This window comes from Narcine bancroftii, chromosome 1, assembly GCF_036971445.1.
Source record: "Narcine bancroftii isolate sNarBan1 chromosome 1, sNarBan1.hap1, whole genome shotgun sequence".
NCBI classification, from domain to species: Eukaryota; Metazoa; Chordata; class Chondrichthyes; order Torpediniformes; family Narcinidae; genus Narcine; species Narcine bancroftii.
Window position 1 is genome coordinate 55,465,554 of NC_091469.1, and position 21,893 is coordinate 55,487,446.

The 21,893-nt window shown below is 42.6% G+C and overlaps 2 protein-coding genes across 4 annotated transcripts in view; one reads left to right on the top strand and one right to left on the bottom strand.

The window, feature by feature from the left end:
• Positions 1–3,002, top strand: part of LOC138758331 (spermatogenesis-associated protein 6-like) — a 153,174-nt gene extending 150,172 nt beyond the window's left edge. Inside the window, exon 14 of the mRNA XM_069927103.1 lies at positions 2,792–3,002. The gene's annotated coding sequence lies outside the window, so the exon portion shown is untranslated. The remainder of the gene's footprint in view (positions 1–2,791) is intronic.
• The window catches only part of LOC138758317 (excitatory amino acid transporter 3-like), a 92,676-nt gene that overhangs the window by 8,295 nt on the left and 62,488 nt on the right, over positions 1–21,893 (bottom strand). For all 3 annotated transcript variants that reach the window (XM_069927078.1, XM_069927069.1, XM_069927087.1), the window contains 5 exons: positions 21,182–21,366; positions 20,462–20,569; positions 10,527–10,649; positions 7,601–7,795; positions 2,826–2,960 (listed from right to left, as the gene is read on the bottom strand). In XM_069927078.1, the coding sequence (XP_069783179.1) occupies positions 2,826–2,960; positions 7,601–7,795; positions 10,527–10,649; positions 20,462–20,569; positions 21,182–21,366 (746 nt within the window). The remainder of the gene's footprint in view (positions 1–2,825; positions 2,961–7,600; positions 7,796–10,526; positions 10,650–20,461; positions 20,570–21,181; positions 21,367–21,893) is intronic.

The window sequence follows — 21,893 nt, forward strand, 5'->3', positions numbered from 1 at the left end:
ATTGAATGGTAGACTAAGATCAATGGACCAGATGGCCTAATCCTGCTCTTATGTGTTATGTTCTTATTTTGCAAAGTCTTGAATGATAGAACACTTCTTACATTAGTGAAGAATTGCACTGGTGTAATCCTTCCATTCATTTTCTTAACCTTTATTCTAAGAAGAAGGTCATGTTTATTACCTTCAGCTCTTGTTTTCATATAAACAGAAGGTTTAGAGAAGGGATGATGTTGATGCCAAGGAACAATTGGATAGTTTTGTTTCTTTAAAATTGACTGTGACACTGATGATGAAGAGGAGCAGAATAATGAAGACCACCCACACAACCTTCTTCCTGTTTTATTCATTCCAATCCTTCAATATCACCAAAGTTCATCTCAGCCCCAGAAACTAGTTTAAATATGTTCATTCGGAGACAATAACAATTTGTGGGACAATGTAACACGGAACATGAATGACCCATGGGAGTTCTCATTGGATGAAAATGTGCCATATTCTGAATGGAGACTAAATAGTAGCCTTGATCTAAATCTCTTGAGAATTTACCTAAATGAATTTCAAGCATCACACTTTATGCAGAAACTGAACTTAGCATCCAAGGATTTGCTGCAACTGACCGGAGTCTGGCATGATGATGGACAAGCTCTCTATCCACAGTCGGGATCAAGCTACTGCTAGAAGGTGGCCAGCTCCTGAAATATGAGCAACCAATCCTCTTAAATTGGCTCCAAGAGTAAAGTTAGAAGACGTAGCGGACTAGAGAAAAGAAAGACACGTGCAAACCATTCAAGAGATGCACAGTGCAAGTAAAGATTTTGTATTGACTAGGACGTCATTTGGATTTAAAATTTATCAAGTACAACAAGCACTGGCTTTGAGCTTTATAATTTATAATAATTAAAGCTATAGAGCCTATCAAATCAAGTAGTATTAATTGGCATTATGATGTAAAAGGATATTGTGTTGACATATTATTATTTTCCTCTATTAGGAAGTAGAGTAAAGAGATAAGACTCTGACTATATAACGCAGGAACAATGTCTTCAGTAATGTGGGGCATTTTGGTATCCCTTGATCAAACTCAGCAGACTCTGAATGTACAGTATGTCATTGACATTTTCCTCGACTAATTTCAGCTTCAGTAATGCTTGAACTATTTATCCTTTGATGACATGGTCAAGTCCTAACAATCTCCAAATATGTACCCCATGCAATGCCTGATTTAGAACAATATCATTCCTTTTAAAACTTGATAGCACTCAATAACCAATTGTGCCCAAGATGGCGCCTTGACAACTACTGTGAGGGGTTGCAGACAGCATACCCATGCAGGGCTTCAGAAATGGGGAGAACTCCTCGCCCACCCTCATTGAGAAGGAGAAGCAGAGGAGAAGTCCCAACATGACAGTCACCACAGAAGCGGAGGAGTGAGGGGCCTCAGTGGCTGGAGCCACACAGGCTCCAGGCAACTTGCAGGCAGGGGACTCGTATGGACTGCAGGCTGCTGGAGACTGGCTTATGGAAACCAGATATTGGAGCCAGGATTTGAGAGGGAATTGAGGGCAAGAAGGGCTTTGGGTGCTGGTGGCATCCTGATCATGTTGGAGGCTTGGATCTGGAGCTTAGCTTGTCAATGATTTGAACTGAAGTCTGTGCAGTTGCAGAGGCTGCAAAGGCGCTGGATGTGAAGCCTCAGACATAAGGCTTTTTCAGTTGCATTCTACGCTAAGAATGCGCCTGAAGAAGCAGAAGCGGCCCTTTAAATTGCCATTCAGGTGGCAGCGTTTAAAGCGCAACGCTGGCCACCTGAAGGACACAGCTGCACAGGATGCGGCTCTGAACACACTCCGTCTCCTGCCCAGTGTCAGCTGTGATCAGAAGCCTGACCCTTTAACATCCGCTTTCAGCCAGCTGCATTCAGGTGACTGGGGGAGTCACTGAGCTGAGCTGATTATCCCTCTCGGAAGAGGGTTATGTAGTTCGTCTCAAGAGCACCTCCTGCACATTCAGGTGGCCTCAAAACAGCCGCATATTGCCTAAACATGCGGCTTTACATGCAAGGCAATTGGCCACCTGAAAGTGCCTACTCAGTGACTTTGAAGGTACTTTTTTTTTGCTTTTCTTTCTCCTTTTGTTAGGGGTACCAGGATCTTTTCCTAGCAGACAAAAGATAAAGCACAGTAAGACATTAATAATATATTATTGTGACAATAAAAGGAACCTTGAACCTTGTGGGGATAGGGATCTTGCTGTTACACAAGGTGCTGTTTAAAGAGGGTGTTAAAAGTAGTTAATTAACTGTTAATTATTAACAAACAATGTTAATTGTTAGAACTGGTCCTGGAGCAGTCAGGTTTTGAAAAATGAATATATTCTGACAGCCTTCCAGTCTGTTTCAAATTGACAGTCTGGTACATGGAAGATATTTACAGAGGAAACGGAAGCCTAGTATCTGAGGAGATGTGTGGGAACCTGCATAGCACCAAGGGCATCGTTAAGGGATCCTGGGCCTAGGAGAAACTTTGTCAAACTGGATGGTGTTAAATAGTTGCTGCTTTTCCATGATATCAAAAGTTGTGGATTCCTCAGCAAGTGCCAGTTACCTAAGGGGTGCATGGGACACAAATTTAGAAGATGGGCAAAAATCTTCATAATCTGGAATTTAATGCTCTTTTGCATAGTGAACTCTAACTTGCTTCTGTGTTGTAATTATTCCATGATTCTGACAGTAATAATGATACAAAAAGTAACATGCATACCCATCAGATACAATTCCTAATTGCCCTTTCAGAATTATAAGGATTTTCGGGTGCTCCGCCACTTACAGAAGCCAATCCACAGCAATAATCAGCGTGACGTCGTTCGCAGGCAATCCAACAGCAGTGAGAACAATCACCATGGTGACCATTCCAGCCTGAGGTACTCCAGCTGCTCCTATACTAGCTGCTGTGGCTGTGATGCTAGAAATGATCAGACATAAATGTAAAAAGTACCATTGAAAACCATTGTGAGCATGCTTTCTGGCATTTAATCAGAATATTTCTAAAACCCTGATAAGCAGTGTCCATGATTAGCACGTACCTTCAAAGTGGGTAATTATATACACTGATGAAGCCCAGAAAATTCCTAATTTCAATCAGTAAGGAGAAATACTGTAATGTTGCAATATGCTGAACATAGATTATGGAGAACTTGCAATTTTCAATGTTGCCTTCCATTCGTCCCAGAATTTCCACACAAAAAAAAATGTGAATAATAGATTATGATCATGGCTTCATTTATATTTGATCACAAGTTTGGAAGTTCATCAGCGTTCCCATTCCAGCCCATTAAAAAGAATGGCCATTTTTAAAAAATGGATTTGGAATGTGTGGACTGGGATAAATTGTTTTATGGGAAGGATGTAGAAGGAAAATGGAGGGCATTCAAAGGTGAAATTTTAAGGGTATAGAGATGGTATATTCCTATTAGGATGAGAGGAAAGGTTAAAAGTTTTAGGAAGCCTTGGTTTTCAAGGGTTATTGGAAATATGGTTCAAAAGTACAGACAGCTTGAAATAAATGAGGTGTTAGAGGAATATAAAGAATGTAAAAAGACTCTTAAGAAGGAAATTAGAAAGGCTAAGAGGAAATAGGAGGTTGCTTTGGTGAAAATAAATCCAAAGGGTTTCAACAGATATATTAGGAGCAAAAGGAAAGTGAGGGATAAAATTGATCCCCTAGACCAGGGGTGTCAAACTCAAATTCACGGAGGGCCAAAATTAAAAACTTGGACTAAGTCGAGGGCCGAACTAAATGTTTATTGAAAATTTTCAACAACATCTGCATGTTTTCTCTTCTTTCAATATATGTAATGTTAAACTTTAGGATATAACTTTAGGGGGATAATGTTACAGGTCAGGAGTAGGTAGCTCAAGTTCACCCTTTGCTTGACCTGAGGGAAACATATTTGGTCCCTGTGGAGATGTAGTCAGCATTCACAGGCTGTGTCCATTTTGGCCTGCATCAGGACTCAGTATTTCCTGCTCACTCCTCAGGCTCTAGGCCTCTATTCACCCTCGACCCACCATCCCTCTACCTGACCAGTCCTTTACCCAACCTCTACTCACCCCTCACTCCCCTCTACTGCCTCTCTCCTCAACCTGTTCCTCCCTCTACCCATCTCTCACCCTCTAATCACCCCTCCCCTACTCACCCTGCCCCTCCCCTTTTACCTCTTCCCTATCCACCCCTCCTTCTACTCATCCCTCCCTCTAACTGCCCCTCGCACCACCATAACTTCCCCTGCCCATTACTCCTCACCTACACCCTCTGCCCACCCCTGCTTACCCACCCACTCAAGCCCAGCGTGCTGCCGATCAGCCTTTGCGGACAGCCACCATCTCTCTCTTCACGTGCAGGGCCGAACCAGCCGTCCCTGGGGTCCGCCCGGGTGCAAGTGCTGAAGGCCGTGGCGACCGGGAGAAGTGCGCTCACGCTGTGGAAGGGCCGTCCGGTGCCAGTTGCGCAGGGCTCGCGCTGCCCGGGGGCCGTGCGCAGCCTGCCATGCCCGTCGCACCAACAGGAAATCACAGGCGCTCGCCCATCCGCCGCACCGCTCGACAGGTGGGAGAAGTGACTGGTTGTGCGGGGAACCTTCCAACTGGCTTGCCGGCTGATGACATCGACAGACTTCTCGTGTTACAATTTCTCGTGTTACAATGGGGAAGGATGTGCAATGAAGGGGGAGGATGGTGGGGGTGACATTACCAAAAAACAGCATCGGCTCTCGCTGCAGGGTGGGCCACCTCTAATACATTTTTGAAATGATCTTGCGGGCCAAATATAATTATATCGCGGGCCAAATTTGGCCCGTGGGCCAGAGTTTGACATGGATGCCCTAGAGGATGAAAGTGGACAGTTATGTTTGGAGCTAAAGGAGATGGGGGGGATTTTGAACAGTTTTTTTTTCCAGTATTTACTAAGGAGAAGGATATTGATCTGTGCAAAGTAAGGGAAATAAGTTGGGAAGTTATGGAAACGATGAAGATTAAAGAAGAGGAAGTACCAGCACCTTTAAGGAAAATAAAGGTGGATAAGTCTCCAGGCCCTGACAAGATATTCCCTAGGCCCCAGAGGAAGGTTAGTGTAGAAATAGTAGCGGCTTTAACAGAGATATTTAAAATGTCATTTGTAACAGGAATGGTGTTGGAGGATCGGAGGGTAGCTCATGTAGTTCCATTGTTTAAAAAATATGCTAAGAGTAAATCTAGTAATTATTGGCCTGTAAGTTTGACATCAGTGGTGGGTAAGTTCATGGAAAATATTTTTAGAGGTGGTAGACATAAATATTTGGATAGGCAGGCTTTGATTAGGAACAGCCAACATGGATTTGTGAGGGGAAGATTGTGTTTGACAAACCTTATTGAATTTTCTGAGGAGACTATTTGGAAAGTTGATGAGGGCAAGACAGTGAACGTTGTACATGTGGACTTTAGTAAGGCCTTCGATAAGGTTCCTCAGGGAAGGTTCATTAGGAAGGTTCAATCATTAGGTATTAACATTGAAGTAGTAAATTGGATTCAAGATAGTTAAATGGGAAATGCAAGAGAAGAGGTAGATAACTGTCAGATTGGAAGATGGTGACTAGTGGTGTGCCTCAGGATACAGTATTAGGTCCATTTCTGTTTGTCATATACATTAATGATCTAAATGATGGGGTGGTAAATTGGATTAGTAAGTATGCAGATGATACAAAGATAGATGGAGATGTGGATAGTGAAGAAGGGTTTCAAAACTTGCTGAGGGATTTAGGCCAGTTAGAAGAGTGGACTGAAAGATGGCAGATGGAGTTTAATGCAGATAAGTGTGAGATATTAAATTTTGGTAGAGCTAATCAAAATAGAACATATATGATGAATGGTAGGGCATTGAAGTGTACAGTAGAACAGTGGGATCTAGGAATAATAGTACATAGTTCCCTGAAGGTGAAATCGCATGTGGATAGTATGGTGAAGAAAGCTTATTGATGGGCTTTATAAATCAGAGCACTGAGTATAGGAGCTGGGATGTTATGTTAAAATTGTACAAGGCATTGGTGAGGCCAAACCTGGAGTGTTGTGTACAGTTTTGATCACCAAAGTATAGGAAAGATATCAACAAATTGGAGAGAGTGCAGAGATTTACTGGAATAATACCAGGATTACAGGGTCTAATTTATAGGGAAAGTTGAAATAAGCTAATTCTTTATTCTTTGGACCGTAGAAGGTTGAGAGGGGATTTGATTGAGGTATTTAAAATTATTAGGGGTATAGAGTTGACATGGAGAGGCTTTTTCCTTTAAGAAAGGGAGAGATACAAATGAGAGGACATGACCTGAGAGTTAGGGCCAAAAGTTTAGGGGCAAAGGTTTATAGGCAACATGAGGGGACACGGCTTTACACAGAGGTGGTGGGTGTGTGCAACGAGCTTCCAGATGAAGTGGTGGAGGTAGGCTCAATATTAGCATTTAAGTAGAAGTTGGATATGTATATGGACTGGAAAGGAATGGAGGGTTATGAGTTGAGTGTAGGTCAGTGGGATTAGATGGGAGAAAGTGTTCAGCATGGACTAGAAGGGCCAAGTTGGGCTGTTTCTATGCTGTAATTGTTATATGATTATATATGATTATTGGGTTGTGCTCAAGCATAAGTGACCTCCTTCATTAGGTAAAGGAATAAAAATACCTCTGTTATAATTCTGATGTTCTTTAATGTACTTGGAGTAGTGAGCAGTTTCTTTCATTGGATAGGCTAATAAACCAAATTGATACATTTTAGATATGTTTACTATTTAAGAGCAGAGTTCAGTCATGGAAGCAATAAAATTGGGAAATATTTCAAATAAGAACTGATTCATAATGAAACCAAACAACCTGTCCTCCCTCCCCTTCATAGATTCTGTATATATTTACTGCTGTCTTGGAAAAGTGGCCAATATGTTAAAAGACTCATCCCATCCCGGCCACATTCTCTTCACCCTTCTCCAATCGGAGAGTAGGTTCACAACTGTGAGATCACATTCTACCAGATTCAAGGCCATTTTCTTTCCTGCCACTTCCCTGAATAAAACTCATACTAGTGAAATTATGTTATCTTTGTTATGTGTACTAACTGATCTCGCTCTGTAACTCTGCACTCTGTGCTATGTTTTACTTGCTGTTCTATATATGGAATGTCCAGCTAGAATGCTGACCAAACAAACTTTCCCACTACATCTTACTACATGTGACAATAATTTGAACTAGAACCTCCAGTGGCACTCAGGGAAAGTCAAGAGTGGCACAAGAGTTATACTGTTTCTCTGGTTGCTTAATTCCAATTTTTTCTGCCATATTGCCCAGGGTCTTCAGAAGGATAGCCCAGATCCCTGCCTGATTACAGGTAGGATCATCAGTAAATTATGGAAAACAGGATAATATGATGTAGTAGAAAATGTATGGTCCTGAATTAAGCTATTCAGCTCCTAGTGTCAGTACTGGTCAAAAGATAGCTGCCAAACCAAATCCAGCCTCCAGCGTCACCTTGAAATAAGTGCAAGAAGATTTCTTACATTTTGATTGAAGCCTGAGAAAGAGATCACACCTGATAGTAACAATCTGCCCTGCATCCAATGGGTAGTCATTCAGCTGAGCGATAAATATAGCAGCAACTGCTTCATATAGAGCTGTTCCATCCATGTTTATGGTGGCTCCCACTGGCAGCACAAATCTGGTGATCCTTTTGTCCACTTTATTCTTTTCCTCTGCACATCGGAAAGTCACTGGTAAAGTTGCTGAGCTGTACATGAAAATGAGTATTTTTGTAACTGTAAAAAAAAACACTTGGGCATTCTTATATCATCTCTTGCTCTGTGGTAAGTATGTAGTTCATAAGTTAAATGGATCAAGTAACTACAGAGCTAGAGTTCCCCTAGTCCTTACCTTTCACCTCTGAAAGTTTGACTCTGAAAGTCTCTGCATCCAGCATATCATCCTTTATCATTTCCATCAGTTGCAATGTGATCCCATCATTAGAATATCTTCCCCTCCCCACCTATTCCTGCATTCTGCAAGGCCCACTCTCTCTGTGATTCCCTAGTCTAATTATCCTTTTTCATCCACCCCTCCCTGGCCCCGGCACTTCTCCTCCAACCGTACAAGGTGCAACACATTTTCTTCCTACCATCCCGAGATCTAACCAGTCTTTCCATTTGAGTCATAGATTTATGTTCACATCCTGAATCCTCATTAAAAGCATTTGGTGCTTGTGATGTGGCCTCCTCTACATTGCAAGAATAACTGCATACTTAGTGATCATTTTGCAATCTATGTTCTGTCCACAATAGCCATCCTGAACCCCCAGCAGGATGCCACTTCAATTCTCTTTCCCATTCCCATCCCAAACAATTCATCTCAGCCTTCTCCACTGCCAGGATGAGGTCTAATAAAAAATAGAATAACCATAAGACCATAAGATGTAAGAGCAGAAATAGGCCATTCCATCATGAGCTGATCCATTCTCTTTCTCAACCCCACTCCAATGGCTTATCCCTGACTATTCTGATGCCTACCCTGATGTGACCTGACCTCCACAGCTGCCCATGGCACCAAATTCCAGAGGTTCACCACTCTCTGGCTAAAGAAATTCTTCAGCCATACAATCCTGAAGTTGTGCCCTCTGGGCACCCTACAATCCTGAATTTTAAATTTAGACATATAGCACAATAACAGGCCATTTTGGCCCATAAGCCCATGCCACCCAATAACATCCAATTAACCTACAAAAGGTGGGAGGAAACTAGAGCTCCCGGGGAAAACTCACACAGACACAGGGAGAATGTACAAACTCTTTACAGTCAGCATGGGATTTCAACCCTGGTCCCGATTATTACTGGCGCTGTAACAGTGTTGTGCTAACCATGGTGCCAAAAGTTGTGCCATCTTGTCCTTAACTCCTCTAGTATGGGAAACAACTTTGTTACATCTACTCTGTCCAAGCATTTCTACATTCAAAATACTTCTATGAGGTCTCCCCTCATTTTTTTGAACTCAATGTAGTTCAGTCCAAGAGCCAACAAATGCTCCTCATATGCTAATCCCTTCATTCCAGGAATCATTCTTGTAACTCTTCACTGAACCCTCTCCAATGGCAAATTATCCTTTCTTAAATAAGGAGCCCAAAACTGTAGCCTGTACTCCAAGTGAGGCCTCACCAGTGCCTTATAAAAACTCAAGATCACATCCTTGATCCTATATCCTATTTCTCAAGATATGAATGCCAACAATGCATTTCCCTTCTTCACCACTGACTCATCCTGGAGATTATCATAGGATATTCAGTATGAGGACTACCAAGTCCCTTTGCACCTCTGAATTTTGATTTTTTTTCCCATCCAATAATAGTCTACCCTTTTATTCTTTCTACCAAAGTGCATGAGCATAGACTTTCCAAATTTATATTTAATTTGCCACTTTTGTACCTATTCTCCTAATCTATCCAAGACTCTCTGCAGCCACCTATCCTTCCACCTATCTTTGTTTCATCTGCAAACTTAGCCACAAAGTCATTTATTCTGCAATCCAAATCATTATCTTACAACATAAAAAAGAAGTGGCCCCAATACTGACCTCTGTGGTACACCACTGGTAACCGATAGCCAACCAGAATAGGATCCCTTTATTCACACTCTCTGAAGCAGCCTCATGTTCAGCATCTTCTCAAAGATCTTTTTGAAAATCCAAATATACAACATCCACTCCATGTCCTTTGTCTAGCCGGCTTGTGATTTCCTCAAAAAATTGCAACAGGTGTGTCAGACAAGATTTTCCCTGAAGGAAACCATGCTGACTTTGGCCTATCTAATCATGCACCTCCAGGAACTCCACAATCTCATCCTTTACAATCACTGATGTGAAGCTAACACCTCTTATGTTCAATATGACTCCACCTGGGCAGTCTACAATCCAATCTTATCAACAGTGAATTTTACAAATTCAGGTAACCTTTACCTTCTGTTTCCCATTCTTCTCTCCTTCCAATCTATTTCCATCCTCCAGTCGTGTTCCATCTACCCATACATTTTATTCAATGTGTGCCATCCTCCATCTGTTCCATGTGCCCTCCATCTTTCCTTTAATTACTATTTTCCTTTCACATGAGATTCTAGTACTTGCAACCTTTGTATCTACATATATCGCACTCCTCCTACATCTTCAACCTGTCTACATCTACCTGGATCAAATCTCATTTGAGATCCTCCAGCAATTTGTTTTTCGCTCCAGATGCCAGTCTCAAAGTTTCTTGCATTTTTAATCTCAACTTGCATTTAGGTTAGTGAAGGAACGTCTAATCACAAAAAAATTTCAATCAAGTGTTTTGAATTTCAGTTAGTTTTATTGGGAAGACCTCAAATTATGTTTACGTAATGGAAGAATATATTGATTCTGTTCAGGCACTATAACTTACAACTTAAATTATTCATGAAGTAGTCATTCTGGTTGTAATCAATTCTTAAAATCTGCCCAGTTACCTGGAGGAAATCATCACCGACGTCAGTAACGCCTCAGCCATCCCACCAATAAATGTGAAGGGATTTTTCCGTACCACAACAAAGTAGATCATGGGCAGGGTGATAATACCATGGATGGCTAATCTAGAAAACAAGAATGTACATTCATGGTGTTAATGGAGACATTTTTTTCATAACAATGTTTTAAAAATATTTATTCTTCATCCTCGCGGGTAGTTTTTCCAGTATTGCTTTGGGAGTTTAAACTAGATTTGCAAGGAGAGGGGAACCAGAGTATTAAAGTAGATAGTAAGGAAAATATCACAGCTATGCATAGACAGGATAGCTGTGAGGACTCATTTACAGGAACAGGAAGGGCATGAGCATGCCAATAGGGTTGTATTACAGACCACCCAATAGTCCAAGAGAATTGAAGCAGCAAATCTGTCGGGAGATAGCAGACTGGTGTAAGAAACAGAAAGTTGTGATAATAGGAAATTTTAACTTTCCACACATAGACAGAGACTCTCATATGGTAAAAAGGACTGCATGGGTTGGAGTTTGTCACATGTGTACAGGAAAGTTTTCTACATCAATATGTAGAGATACCAACAAGATGCAATACTTGATCTTTTAGGGAACCTGGTAGGTCAGGGGGCAGAAGTATGTGTAGATGAGCATTTTGGGTCCAGTGACCATAATATCATAATTTCATGTTAATTATGGAGGAGGATAGGTCTGGTGCTTGAGTTGAGGTTCTGAATTGGAGAAAGGCCAATTTTGAGAATAAAAGGATGGATCTCAGAAGAGTCAATTGGAATAAGTTATTTTCTGGCAAGGATGCATCCAGCAAGTGGAAAGCCTTCAAGGATGACATTATGAGAGAGCAGAGATTGCATGTTCCTATCAGGAATAAGGGCAAAGTTAACAGACATAGGGAACCTTGGTTTTCAAGGGATATTGGAGAGCTGGTTAAGAAAAAGAAAGGGCTATATATACGGTATAGGCAACAAGGAGCAAATGAGCTAATTGCAAAGTATATAAAATGTAAGAGAATGCTTAGGGAAATTAAGAAGGCAAAAAGAAGACATGAACGTGCTTTGGCAGATCATGTGAAGGAAAATCCAAAAGGTTTCTATAAGTATATGAAAAGTAAGGGACAAAATTGGACCTCTATAAAATGAGAGTAGTCAACTATGTGTGGATTCTCATGAAATGGGGTAAATCTTAAAACAATTTTTTTTTGCATCGGTATTTATTTCAGGAAACTGGCATAGTGAATAAGAATGGAAGGGAAACAAATAGAAGTGTCATGGAACATATGGAGTTTAAGGAGAAGGAGGTGCTTGCTGCCTTGCAACGAATAAAGGTAGACAAATCCCCTGGACCAAATAGGATATTCCCCCACACCTTGAGAGAAACAAGTGCTGAATATATCTTGATGAATAAATTCAAAACATCCTTAGTAAATGGGGGAGATCCTGGAGGATTAGAGGGTGGCTCAAATTGTCCCGCTGTTTAAGGATTCCAAGAGTAAACCAGTAGTATTTAAATTATTTGAATGATTTCTGAGAGATAGGATATATAGATATTTGGACCATCATCAGCTGATTAAGGACAGTTGGCATGGATATGTGCACAGTAGGTCATGTTTAACAAATCTTGTAGAGTTTTTGAGGAAGTTACCAAGACAATTAATGAGGGAAAGGCTATGGATGTTGTCTATATGGACTTTAGTAAGGCCTTTGACAATGTTCCACAGGAGAGGCTGGTTCAAAAGGTTAGGAAACTAGGGTGCATAGAGAAGTTAAAAACTGGATTTGAAATTGGCTTGGTGGAAGAAAACAAAAAGTGGTACTGGATGGTTGCTTCTCAGACTAGAGGTCTGTGTCGAGTGGTGTGTGCCTCATGGTTCTGTTTTGGGACCATTATTGTTTATTTATATAAAGGACGTAGATGATAATGTGGTGAATTGGATCAGTAAGTTTTCCAATGACACAAAGAAAGGAGGCGTCGTGGACTGAGGAAGATTTTCAAAGCTTGCAGAGGGAACTGGACCAGCTGGGAAATTGGGCCAGTAAATGGGTGATGGAATTTAATGCAGATAAGAATGAGGTGTTGCACTTTGGAAGAGCGAATCAGGGTAGGACGTACACAGTAAGTGGTAGGCCATTAAGGAATGCAGAGGAACAAAGAGATCTGGGAATACATTGTTCCCTCAAGGTGGTGTCTCATGTGGACAGGGTTGTAAAGAAAGCATTTGGCATCTTAGCCTTTCTAAATCAAAGTATTGAGTATAGAAGTTGGGATATTATGTTGAGGTTATTCAAGTCATTGTTGCAACCACACTTAGAATATTGTGTGCAGTTCTGGTCGCCGAGCAGCAATAAAGATAAAAATAAGATTGAAAGAGTGCAGAGAAGATTTACTAAGATGTTGCAGGGTCTTCAGGAGTTCAGTTACCGGGAAAGATTAAACAGGTTAGGACTATACTCCTTGGAAGAAAGAAGGATGAAGACATGACAGAGATTATGAGGGGTATGGACAGAGTAGATGTGAGTAGGATATTTCCACTTAGATTGGGGGAGATAAATACGAGAGGTCAGAGCTTTAGGCTGAAAGGAGAGAGGTATAAGGGGAACATTAGGGAAAGGTTTTTCACTCCAAGAGTGGTGGGAGTGTGGAATGAGCTGCCATCTGATATAGTGAATGCAGATTCAATCTTGAGTTTTAAAAATAAATTGGATAAATTCATCAATAGGAGTGGTCTGCAGGGTTATGGAATGAGAGCAGTTCAGTGGGACTAGTTAGTTTTATTGGTCGGCCCAGACCAGAATGGTTGAATGGCCTGTTTTTCTGTACTGTAATGTTCTATGGTTCTGAAACAATGATTTGGAATTTAGAAGCCTTGAGCATATCGAAATAGAAGGGGAGGTATACATCGTTCCAAAGCGAAAAAGGGTGGGAGATAAAAAAGAATAACCTTAGCTATTACCATGTTTTCTTGGAACTCTTTTCAAAATAGAAAGAGCATAAGCTACCTGAATGTTTCCCATATGCTGGATCAGTCAGGAAAGGCTGATTTAAGAGAGAAGAGGGAAAGAGGACAGCAGAGAATGGTGGAAATACAATGATTTCTTAAAGATATTCACCTGAAAGATCAAATTGCCTATCACTCCATTGTTGTTCCTTACAAGAGAATCTTATCAACAACCTGATTTCTAATATAGTCAGAAGTAGTGTAGTTGGTGTGCATGTTACAGACTTACAGAATTTTGTTTCGGGTGCTCCATGTACAAGATGGATGAAGGTAAGGTCACTGCGGACCTGGGCATTGGTGGCAGAAATCATGCAATGGACATTCTAACCTCCGTTGCCTAAAGTTCCAATGTGAAAACACACATTAACCAATATTAGTTAATGGAAGAGTCTGGCTTTACCTAGTCTGTATGATGCCCGGTCTTTGCTCTGTACACATTGCCACACTTGAAAACAAATCTTTCAAGAGCAGAATAGCCAGCTGATTTCACAATCCTGCTCCACACTTTAATAAGATCATGGCTGGCCTGACTGAAACCTCAGCTTTGCTTTCGTTTCTATAGTAACCACTCACCTATTTGGATATTACATGTCTGTATAATTCTAAATCAAAGATTCTACTGTCAATATCCTTAGAATTGTTTTATAGTGCAGCCATTCACGACTTGGGGACATCCTCATCCGTTGTGAAATGTTCAGAACAACCTTTCCAAATTTTTTCATTACCTTATTACTATACATTCCTTAAGCTCCAACAATATGGTGACTTGCTGAAGCTACAAATCTCAGCGAGTTTAATGTTATATTTGATTTTCCAGAGTAATTTATAAGTAAAAACATAGCAGCAACAAGCAATTTAAATTTGGAATCGGACATTTTGGTGCCACAGTTTGGTGCCGGATATTTTGCCGCTCACATTTATTATAATTTAAATTAAATATAGAGAATATATATATTAATGAATATTAAGTGTGATGAATATACAGTCACGTTCCCGCACTTCCTTCTTACCGTGGTCCCACCCCCGAGCTCCCCTCTCCCCACCATCCCACCCCTTCACCCCCTCACTCACCCTGCGGTCGCATCCACTATGCACTCCCCTCCCTCTCCCCGAACTCCACTCCCTCTCCCCGCACTCCCCTCCCTCAACTCCACTCCCTCTCCCCGCACTCCCCTCCCTCAACTCCCCTCCCTATCCCCACACTCCCATCTACCCCGCACTCCCCTCCCTCTCCCCGCAGTCACAGCCACTGTGAACTCCCCTCCCTCTCCCCACACTCCCATCCACCCTGCACTCCCCTCCCTCTCCCCGAACTCCACTCCCTCTCCCTGCACTCCCCTCCCTCAACTCCCCTCCCTCTCCCCTCACTCCCATCTACCCCGCACTCCCCTCCCTCTCCCCGCAGTCGCAGCCACCGTGAACTCCCCTCCCTCTCCCTGCAGTCGCAGCCACCACGAACTCCCCTCCCTCTCTCTGCACTCCCATCCACCCCGCACTCCACTCCCTCTCCCCACACTCCCATCTACCCCGCACTCCCCTCCATCTCTCCGCACTCTCATCCACCCCGCACTCCCCTCACTCTCCCTGCACTCCCATCCACCCTGCACTCACCTCCCTCTCCCCACACTCCCATTCACCCCACAATCCCCTCCGTCTCCCCACGGTCACATCCACCCCACACTGCCCCTCCCCGCAATCGCATCCACCCTGCACTCCCTCTCCCCACAGTGGCATCCACCCCACACTCCCCTCCCTCTCCACGCAGTCACATCCCTCTAACTCTTTCTTTGGCTTGGCTTCGCGGACGAAGATTTATGGAGGGGGTAAAAGTCCACGTCAGCTGCAGGCTCGTTTGTGGCTGACAAGTCCGATGCGGGACAGGCAGACACGGTTGCAGCGGAAAATTGGTTGGTTGGGGTTGGGTGTTGGGTTTTTCCTCCTTTGCCTTTTGTCAGTGAGGTGGGCTCTGCGGTCTTCTTCCAAGGAGGTTGCTGCCCGCCAAACTGTGAGGCGCCAAGATGCACGGTTTGAGGCGTTATCAGCCCACTGGCGGTGGTCAATGTGGCAGGCACCAAGAGATTTCTTTAGGCAGTCCTTGTACCTTTTCTTTGGTGCACCTCTGTCACGGTGGCCAGTGGAGAGCTCGCCATATAACACGATCATGGGAAGGCGATGGTCCTCCATTCTGGAGACGTGACCCATCCAGCGCAGCTGGATCTTCAGCAGCGTGGACTCGATGCTGTCGACCTCTGCCATCTCGAGTACTTCGATGTTAGGGATGAAAGCGCTCCTATGGATGTTGAGGATGGAGCGGAGACAACGCTGGTGGAAGCGTTCTAGGAGCCGTAGGTGGTGCCAGTAGAGGACCCATAATTCGGAGCCGAACAGGATTGTGGGTATGACAACGGCTCTGTATACGCTTATCTTTGTGAGGTTTTTCAGTTGGTTGTTTTTCCAGACTCTTTTGTGTAGTCTTCCAAAGGCGCTATTTGCCTTGGCGAGTCTGTTGTCTATCTCATTGTCGATCCTTGCATCTGATGAAATGGTGCAGCCGAGATAGGTAAACTGGTTGACCGTTTTGAGTTTTGTGTGCCCGATGGAGATGTGGGGGGGCTGGTAGTCATGGTGGGGAGCTGGCTGATGGAGGACCTCAGTTTTCTTCAGGCTGACTTCCAGGCCAAACATTTTGGCAGTTTCCGCAAAGCAGGACGTCAAGCGCTGAAGAGCTGACTCTGAATGGGCAACTAAAGCGGCATCGTCTGCAAAGAGTAGTTCACGGACAAGTTTCTCTTGTGTCTTGGTGTGAGCTTGCAGGCGCCTCAGATTGAAGAGACTGCCATCCGTGCGGTACCGGATGTAAACAGCGTCTTCATTGTTGGGGTCTTTCATGGCTTGGTTCAGCATCATGCTGAAGAGGATTGAAAAGAGGGTTGGTGCGAGAACACAGCCTTGCTTCACGCCATTGTTAATGGAGAAGGGTTCAGAGAGCTCATTGCTGTATCTGACCCGACCTTGTTGGTTTTCGTGCAGTTGGATAATCATGTTGAGGAACTTTGGGGGACATCCGATGCGCTCTAGTATTTGCCAAAGCCCTTTCCTGCTCACGGTGTCGAAGGCTTTGGTGAGGTCAACAAAGGTGATGTAGAGTCCTTTGTTTTGTTCTCTGCACTTTTCTTGGAGCTGTCTGAGGGCAAAGACCATGTCAGTAGTTCCTCTGTTTGCGCGAAAGCCGCACTGTGATTCTGGGAGAATATTCTCGGCGACACTAGGTATTATTCTATTTAGTAGAATCCTAGCGAAGATTTTGCCTGCAATGGAGAGCAACGTGATTCCCCTGTAGTTTGAGCAGTCTGATTTCTCGCCTTTGTTTTCTCAAACTTGTTTTCCACTCACATACCACTTTAAGTATTCCCTATGGCATAAGTGCTCTGTGATTGACTAAGGTGGTATGTGCATGGAAAGAAAAAGTTTGAAAACCACTGTTTCAATCATATCTAATTGTTTCATAACTCCAAAGGGAATGGGCCAGTGACAATTTTTCTCAACCAAAATATTTCAGTAAAAATTGTGTCTAGAAAAGTGATTCTCAACCTTCCCTTCCCACTCACATACCACCTTATGCAATCCCTTACTAATCACAGAGCACCTAGACATGGGGATTACTTAAAGTGGTACAGTGGGTGCCAAAATGTCCAAGACCCATTTAAATGTCCCCTCTATTGGGAGTGATTGATATAGAACAGATGACCAAGGCTGCATCAAAGAAATTCATTTAAAGAGCATCTTGACGAAATAATGTGATGTGGAGAGGTATAAGGGATGGAATTTCTGAGATTAGGGCCTGGGTACCTAAAATTATGATGCAAGATGGTGATGTTTTTAAAGTCGAGTTAAAATAGAAAATATTGGATATATTCAATAGTGGCGCTTAGCGCAATCCTATTAAAGTGCAAGCAACCCAGGTTAAGATCCTGGGTTTCCTCCAGGTGCTCTAGTTTTCTCCCACCCTTCAAAATGTAACAAGGTTGGAGGTTAATGGGGTATTTGGGGAGCATGGGCTTGTGGGCCAGAAGGACTGTACGTCTAAATTTAAATGTAAAAAATAAGTAGAATTTGCTTTTCAGATGGATGACCTTTCATCAGAACAATTAAAAAAAGCATCAACAATTTTTTTAAAGTGGCTGAAAGCAGGTAAGGAGAGACAGCGGAAATGCCTGTATCTCCCAGCTGAAGATCAACTTTCTCCAGGTGACAGAGGATGATGAAATCATGTCAGTCAGACAGAGCTGATCCATCTGGAGAGGTGTAAATATGGAGAAATAAATGAGCATGATCAGTAAAGGGAACAAAAATTGCTGATGTTGGCAGATGCAAATCATATCAATTGTCAGAAATCAAAAATAAAAGAGCATTATGCAAATATTTCCCCGCTTTAGACTTTACACTGTCACTTTAGAGACAGGAAAACTGAGATAATGTTATAGATGAATTTTCTTACATCAGAGCTAGCCAGTTCCAACACAGACATGAAAGACGGGCTATCTGAATTTTGTATCGACTCCCATGGCATCAACATGCCAAATAAAAAATGTTATTCCTCACGTTTATATTAGTCTTTTCTGGAACTTGTACTTCAATGACAGGGAGATCAGCATGGGAGTCAAAGTCAGTGTCAATGCCACCCATCAAGTAAAGGTTCAAATATTTAAATTTTATTTTGATTGTTTAGGTAATAATAAATGAATAATTTTAGATATACAGCACTGTAACAGGGCAATTTGGCCAACGAGCTTGTGCGCCCAGTTACACCCAATTGAACTATAGTCCTCCAGTACATTCTGAACAGTGGGAGGAAACTGGAGACTCAGGGAAAACCCATGCAGACATGGGGAGAATGTACAAACTCTTCACAGACAGCGCGGGATTCAATCCCTGGTCCCGATCGCTGGCACTGTAATAGCATTGCACTAACCTCAATAAGGTAATATACATGATATAGTTCAACTTTAAAGAAATAGAGTCATCATGAACATTGCTCAGTGCCCCTAACAAGAAGATTCAAGATTCAATTTATGATCATAGTAATAAGGCAGACAGATTTGCCACCAGCAGGAATTGCCTAACTGCCTCTTACAGACTTATAATCAGAGCGGGAGAAGCAAAAGAGAGTCCTCGCAGTCACAGAATGTCCATAGATTTGCCTCCAGTGCTTCTGCAACCTCTGCAGCCACTCAGAGTTTAGCCCAAACCACTGGCAACCTGAACTCCAGATCCAAACCTCTGACACAGTCAGGAACCCTTCAGTACCCTCAGCACCTCCTTGCATCCCGGTTCTGAAACCTGGTACCCCTCCAGCCAGTCTATAGCCTGGTGCAAGTCTCCCATCACCAGTCTCCATCAGACCACAGCTTCCACAAGTTCCTTGCCTCGAGTCACTAGTAGCCCACTGGATGCACTGGTCCCTCAGCCACAGAACCCCCCTCACTGGCCCTCTGCCTTGGTCACTGTCCCCACGGGTGGTCTCCTCTGCTTCTCCTTCTCAGATGGTGTGTGATCTTCCCGTCCTCTGGTGCCCTGCTCCAGTCTGGAGCCCCTCGTAACTGCTGCCAATGGCAGCTGTGAAATTTTAACTAAAATCACCGTTGGGTCCCTCAATAGGCCATTCAAAGACCGTGCGAGTCGACAGCAGTCGAATGGGCAACTTCATTCATGGGAGCACTGCATCTCCGCTCTCTCTCTCACAGGTCCACACCAGCGACAGTGCTGCCGCTACAGTGGCTCTGGTAGTACCACCATCTTGCAAAGAAGTGAAAGAGAAGCAAAAGAGAGTCCCATCAGAGTTAGTGAGTGTCCTTGCATTCTCCTCCAGCACTGGCGCAGCTTCTGCAGGTGCACGGTCTCCAATTCAAATCACTGGCAACCCAAGCTTCAGATCCAAACCTGAAGGCTTCCCGATATGATCAGGAAGCTTTCTTGCCCTCAGCAACCTCTCGAATACTGGTTCTGTTACCTCGTTCCCATGAGTCAGTTTACAGCTAGCCACAGTGTGTGTGAATCATTCAACCACAATTCGTCAATAGCCTGCACCCTGAGTGGGTCCTTTGATCGCAAGTCACCGACAGCCCCGTAACAGGTATGGGTCCTTCAGCCACTGAGCCCTTTCCTCATCCACTGCCCATGGTCATCTTCCTATAGCATCACTCCCATGCTTCTCCTTCTTGGGTGTGGTGGGGTGTTCTCCCTGTTTCTGCACCGTTCTATTGCTCCCCTGGATTCTGCAACCCCTCATGGTACGCTGCCCAGTAGTCTTGGATACAAGCTTCCATATTTTCAGGATTTTAAAAGAAACACCGTCAGCTCCTTTAACAAGCCGTTTAAAGACTGTATGGAGTCTTCAGGATTAGTACCTGGTGGTAAAACCCTGTGGAGCAGCACTGTATCTCCGCTGCCCACTATCCTGTCCGCACCAGCAGCAGTGCTACTGTTTGAGCAGCTTTATATACTTTGGTGTTTCAATTGCTCATATAAATGCTTCTTATCTGCATCCACCACCCACTTAAGCCCTGCTTTATAGGTTTCAAACACTATATAAATTAAAAGTATTCTTCTTCAATCCTCCTTTAAATCCCTTAATCTATCACCTTAATTCAGATCAGGAGAGATGTTTCTCACAAAATACCTGTAATTTTTTTTTAATGCCCTAACAATGGTAACCCTACCATTAGGTTTAGATTTAACATGGAACTTAACAGAGCAACTTGTTACCTAAAGTTCAAGAACTTCAATTGCGATCCAGCTCTACCATATGACCAACCTTCAATTTTTTTTTAATCTGAAAAAATTCAATAAATAGAATACTTTCTTTAAATTTGATTCAATAATTTCCAAAAGCATTTTAAAGAACCATGATACATACCCACTCAGTACTGTAGCCATATAAAGCCCAAGTCTACGGAAAATTTCCCAGTCATCCACTTCCATTACTTTCGCAGCAATGAGGAATAATATGCCAATTGGCATGTACCTGAAACAAGAGGAAAAGTAATTGGAAAAGTCATTTCAACCCAATTTTGGAACATTTGCATATCTTGAAAAAGTTATTTGATAAGTACTTATTTTCATTTATTTTGTTAGCCAATAAATATTCAACTGAATCAGGCAAGTTTCACATTGAATAAGGCCAAAATTGTTTGTGACTAGAAATGATATAAATTCCTCTTAAGCTTGACTTAATATATGCATCACAGCAACTAACTCCTTGAAGTCTTTATTCAGACATTAAATGGCATTTGTTTCCATTTTAATTCTTACACAATGATTGACAGTACATTTTCACTGTTCAAATGTAGTTTGACTGAGAATTTGATCCCAAAACCCTGGAGGCTCTTCAACAGGAGGGTGTCTTTTACTGACTTGCATAGTCAAGAGTGGGCATATCAATGAGAATTCTTTCCCCATGATTCTGGAGCCTAGTTCGACCCTTACTCAAGAGAGGTGTCTCTCATATAAGGAGAAGAATTTAATTAATCAGTGGAAAAAGCCAATAGGGTGATAGCATTGAAGCCTCTTTCTCTTTGTACTGGAAAGATTGTGTGAAGATATGCAGAAACTAATTTTAGTGCAACATCCTACTCACCACATGATGATCTGCACTATTTTCATGGTGGCTTCATTCAATGCATCAAAAAAGTCCAGCAGAATTTTGCCTTTTTCTCCCATTTGTCCAATGACAATCCCAAATACTAGGCAGAAGACAATAAGGCCCAGCACATTGATTCCATCAGAGTATATGCCAATCACTTTGTAGTCCTTGGTTTTATTCTGTTAAGATTTTTAATATGGTTTAAATTAAACATATTTAATTTATACTCCTTATCGACATTTGATAAATATTCCAATAAACAACACATGGAAAAAGCCAGCTGCTGAAGGAACTCAGCAGATCAAGCCACATCTGTGAGGGAAAAGATGATTGACATTTCAGGTTGATGATCTGCATCCCTCCATGTATGTTATTCAACCCATTGTTCCTCCAGCAGTTTGCTTTTTTGACCCAGATTGTAGCATCACTCAAGTCTCCAAAATTGGCACGTTTAGTAACTTGCTGTTTCACTTGTATGTTGTAATGTGATCGATAGTACTCAGAGAATTGTATGGAGCATAAGCACACTTTTATTAGCTTTCAATTAACAGCCAGTATCTACAATGGTCTTCAGGTAATTTGGTCAGGCTGATGGGGACTGTGATAGTACAGATTCTATCACCAATTATGTACAGATGGTCGTGTAGGATGACTGTGATTGGCTGAGAGTGTAGCCACACCTACTGGCAGGTCTTAAAGGATTGCT